This window comes from Marmota monax, unplaced genomic scaffold, assembly GCF_021218885.2.
Source record: "Marmota monax isolate L192 unplaced genomic scaffold, Marmota_monax_Labrador192_F-V1.1 WCK01_AAM20220418_F8-fsc00215, whole genome shotgun sequence".
Taxonomy (NCBI): domain Eukaryota; kingdom Metazoa; phylum Chordata; class Mammalia; order Rodentia; family Sciuridae; genus Marmota; species Marmota monax.
This window is the reverse complement of record NW_026695214.1, coordinates 622,825-627,234: the sequence shown is the minus strand read 5'-3', so window position 1 is coordinate 627,234 and position 4,410 is coordinate 622,825. Positions and strand designations below refer to the sequence as shown.

The following is a 4,410-nucleotide window of genomic DNA, read 5'->3' as shown; positions in this document are numbered from 1 at the left end:
TTTCTGAAACAAGGAGGACTTTGTATGGCTCCAGGAGAAACTTGTTTCTCTGAAAACCATTCTGGGGTAATAAAGAACAGTTTGGCACTTGTGAGAAACAGGTTAAAGGAAAGAGATGAAGCACTAGAAACTTCAGGCAATTGGTTCCAAAACCTATTCTCATGGTCCCCTTGGTTGACTACCATCATTTCAGCCATAGTTGGGCCCCTAGTACTTCCCCTGATTGGGATTACTGTAGGACCCTCCCTCTTAAAAACCCTCCTAAACCATATACACAAGAATGTAGGTGAGGTCAGACTTATGGTCTTGCAAGCCCAGTATAGTCCCTTAGACACAGAAGGATTGAACAAAAATTGAGGCCTAATGATGTGCAAGATTGACATCAAACTACTAAAACCAGTGGGGAATGTGATAGTAGGAACAAATGTGACTCCATTTTTTTTATGACTCCATCCTGTAAAACAACCATGCCAAGTAGAAGAGTCGTGACTGGAGCAAGATGTTCTTTTCCTTTTGCTATAGAAACCTTAAAGAACACGGAACTACCTAATGGGGCATTGTTTCTGTAACTAGGGTAACAGGCTCTGTTTCTGTAACTGGTGTGACTGGGCTAAGTGGGATTGGTTAGGCTTCCCTCCACTTGACTGCAGTCTCCTGCTTCTGTAACCTGGCTGGCTTGCATTGGCTGGACCCCGGAACATCCCTTTTGCGGTTTTCAGGCTTACAAGGAGGGCCCTTGCAGTTGTTCGGGGCTGATCAGGGGAACAGCTTTATGTTCTGGTCAGCCGCCACCGGTGTGCTTCAATAAAGGCTTGATTCGATTATATGTGAGTGGTCTGGAAGTCAGTTTATGAAACCCTGGGATGAAGCTTTAACTATAATATAAGAAGTACTTTTTCAGTTATGACAAAAAAAGGGACCAAGATTGGGAATGGGAATGGAATCTTCCCTCTTCTCCTGAACTCACTAAGGCAACTCCTGTGACAGCACCATCACAATGGATCACCCTGTGAGCATCCTGATCAGTGTGGGACCCACCCTCGAGCCCACCTACACAGCATGTAGTTTCTACCCTTCTCTCTCCAGTGGAACCACCGGCTTCTGACAAGAGACTGTGCAACTTAATTACTGGGGTGCATGTGAGTAAGGGAAGCAGACAAAATGTGGGGACAAAGCTGTTGCAATGTCACCTGTGCTGATATATCCCAGTGCCCATAAACGTGCCTGACCTACGTGGGTTAGGAAATAAATACTCTTGAAGCAGCAAATGAATAAGACCTTGAGGTACTCCCACCTATTTGAACCACTGTGGTTGCTTCTCCAAACTCACCTCCATGCTGTCTGATGTTAGTCCGGGTATCCTAGGAGTTCTCAGGCATTAAGACAATCACACTTGAAGCCCATGTATCGACATGATTGAAACCCACTGGGCTGCATGCTCCACTCCTCACTTAGCAGGTCTCTGTGTTTTCTGCTCAGGCTCCCAGGGGTCAGTGCTTGTCCCAGGGTGAGGCCCGTCCTACTTGTTTCCCCTCTCCTGAAGGGCTTCTCATGGGGACAGGCTTGCAGAGACATGACAGCCCCCAGGTGTAGGCCCAGGTGATCTCCAGTCCCCATGCTGGCACTGTCACTGCACCTGCAGGTGAAAGGACAAACACTTCCCAGCAAGGCGCTGAGGTCCTAAACTTTATCACCTGCCATGTCCAACCTGCAGGATGCTGCCTCAGAACCACTGCAGACAGCACACACAGTCAGGTAAGCAGGGATCCTTCCTTCTTTGGACAGTTGTAAATTTTATGTGTATCTTGATGCTTCTAATCAGTCATAAAACTAATCCATGGCAATCTACCCGATTAGGCTTTTATTACTGTTTCATCCTAAGGCTTACATTGGTTAGAACTCTGGGTTCTCCATGTTGGAAGTTAGGGAACCCACTCAAGTCTGCTTTCCACACATCTTTTCCGTGCCAGCTCCTACTATTGCTCTGGGCCACCATCAGCAGGTCCTCCATGCCTGTTGGGTAGGTCTGTGTTCTCTCATCTTGTCCACAGGAGTCTCTGAGCAGGAATATGTTCCTTGTTAAGTGTACCTTCTGTGGCACCAGTGTCCCCCACAAATGGACTCTATGCTAAAGGGGTGACAGAGGAGACCCTGCAGAGCCTCTGAGGGATCTTGTCCACTATGTGACTGGCACTCAGTCCCCGGGTCCCAGGTCCATGCTGTGGCCACCGTGATTTCTCAGGTCAGCATGTGGAGCCCAAGGGAGTCTGCAGGAGTCCATTTAGAATTCTGTTCTGTTAGAGTCACATTAACATCCCTTAGGGAAAAGGCCTGATTGTGTTTTCCATTTGGGGATAAAAAGGCTACTCAGCAAAAACGTGTGGCTCACCCTGATGAGGAAGAAAAACTGGAGGAAGGGAAAGAGAGCAAAAGGAAATGTGGGTGTCAGCTTCTCCAGTCTGGCTGTATCCCCCTTGGCACCCCGGCTTGTAAGCAGGTTGTGAATGTGCTGAACTGCTGTTTACACCCACTATTAATCTATTCTCTGACTTACCCACCCCATTTGTTCATGAAGCAGAAGATGATATTTCTATTCTTGTCAGGGATACTGTAGATGGGCAGCACACGCCCTTCATGAGGGCTCAGGGCATCTATTTAGATCCCCTGTGTCTGCACACATCCTAGGGTTGTGGGAGACCCTTAGTCTCCTGGCTGTGAATGTCTGCAGTCGTGTCTCAGGACAGCCTCAATGTCCACAGGCTCTGGTTAGTGGGGCTGTGCTGATACACACCATGGAAATTCTCAGGGCGGGGAGGACTCACAGTCTCCCACAGTCCTAGGAAGGTGTGGAGCACAGGGTGAGCTAGGCAGACCTGGAGACTCCACTGCAGCCTGAGCCTGTCCTCTGGCTCATCTCAGGCTTGGTCTTCTGAAACATCCCTGTTCTCTCTGTCCCCTCTGTGTGGTCTACCTCACAGCTGTAGACCTATTGTGCATCTTTACTACGCCAGTGAGTTTCAAACTCCCTTTCCTATCTTGTAGATGCTTTCAAGTGGTCAATTGTGAAAATTCTGCAGGTACCACAGTGCCCAGGTGGACAGGGATATGTGCTCTGACCACACCTCCCTCTCAGCTGCCATCCCTATACTCACGTTTCTATCCATTTTTATAGAAAGAAATCATCTACACTTGTCTGTGTCTTGCCATTGCCCTGTAAAATGTATTTTTGAAACAACCTGAGTCAGGGCACAGGGCTCTTCCTCACGCTCACTTTCCCCTTGGAGGGGGACACTGCAGCTTGGTGCAGCACAGGTCTCACGTTGGGTCTTTGAGTTTCTGGGCATGAAGTCTTGGTCTATTTTTCTGAGAGGGTTTAGTTTATGGTCAGTATTACATTGGGGGATGTATTGATGCCGACACACTTAATCTCATGGGTCTATCTCTTCATCCCCTGCCCTAGGTACAAGCCGACCCTGCGAGTGCTGACGTGATCTTCTCAGCATGGATATGGGGATGGTTTTCCTCATTCAGACAGGAGTAGGATTCGTGGGAAACTTCTCCCTCCTTGGTCTCTATAATTTCACCTTGCTCACTGGACGTCACTTTAGACCCACAGACTTGATTCTCAATCAAGTGGTACTGGCCAATTCCATTGTTCTTTTGGCTAAAGGAGTCCCCCAGACTCTGGCAGCTCTGGGATGGAAACGTTTCCTGGATGACACGAGATGTAAACTTGTCTTCTATTTTTATAGAGTGAGCACTGGTGTCTCCTTCAGCACTTGGTGCCTGTTCAATGGCTTCCAGGCCCTAAAGCTAAACCCCAGAATTTGCAGGTGGATCACGCTCAAGATGAGATCACTACGATCTATTGGCTTCTGCTGTCTCCTCTGCTGGGCCCTGCATCTCGTGATAAATTCGTTTCTGCCTTTAATAGTGAATGGCCCATTGAATAAGAAAAATCTCAGTGTGGATGGGAATCATGGGTACTGTTTCTGGGTAGTGCCAGAGAGACACAGCACCTTATACACTGTCCTGTACTTCTCCCCCGACTTGTTGAGTCTGGTCCTCATGGCCTGGGCCAGCGGCTCCATGGTCCTTGTCCTGCACAGACACAGGCAGCAGGTTCAGCACATCCACAGCCGCGTCCTCTACCCCCCACCTTCTCACGAGGCCAGAGCCATACGCACCATCCTGATCCTGGTGAGCTCCTTCGTGGCCTTTTATTCCGTCTACACTGTTTTGACCATTTGGATGACTCTTGCCCCCAGGAGAGGCCAGTGGGTCATGAACAGCTCTGTGCTGGTGTCCTCATGTGTCCCAGCACTCAGCCCCTTTGTGCTCATCATCAGTGACACCCGCGTCTCTCAGGTCCTCTCTTACTGCAGAGCAAGGACACGTGGTGTCTCCTAA

General features: G+C 48.9%; 1 protein-coding gene across 1 annotated transcript; it reads left to right on the top strand.

Annotated features, from left to right (window-relative positions):
- Window positions 1–3,513: 3,513 nt before the first annotated feature.
- LOC124084134 (vomeronasal type-1 receptor 1-like) lies at window positions 3,514–4,410 on the top strand. The gene has a single exon (XM_046431114.1). The coding sequence runs from the start codon at window positions 3,514–3,516 to the stop codon at window positions 4,408–4,410; it is 897 nt and encodes a 298-aa protein (XP_046287070.1).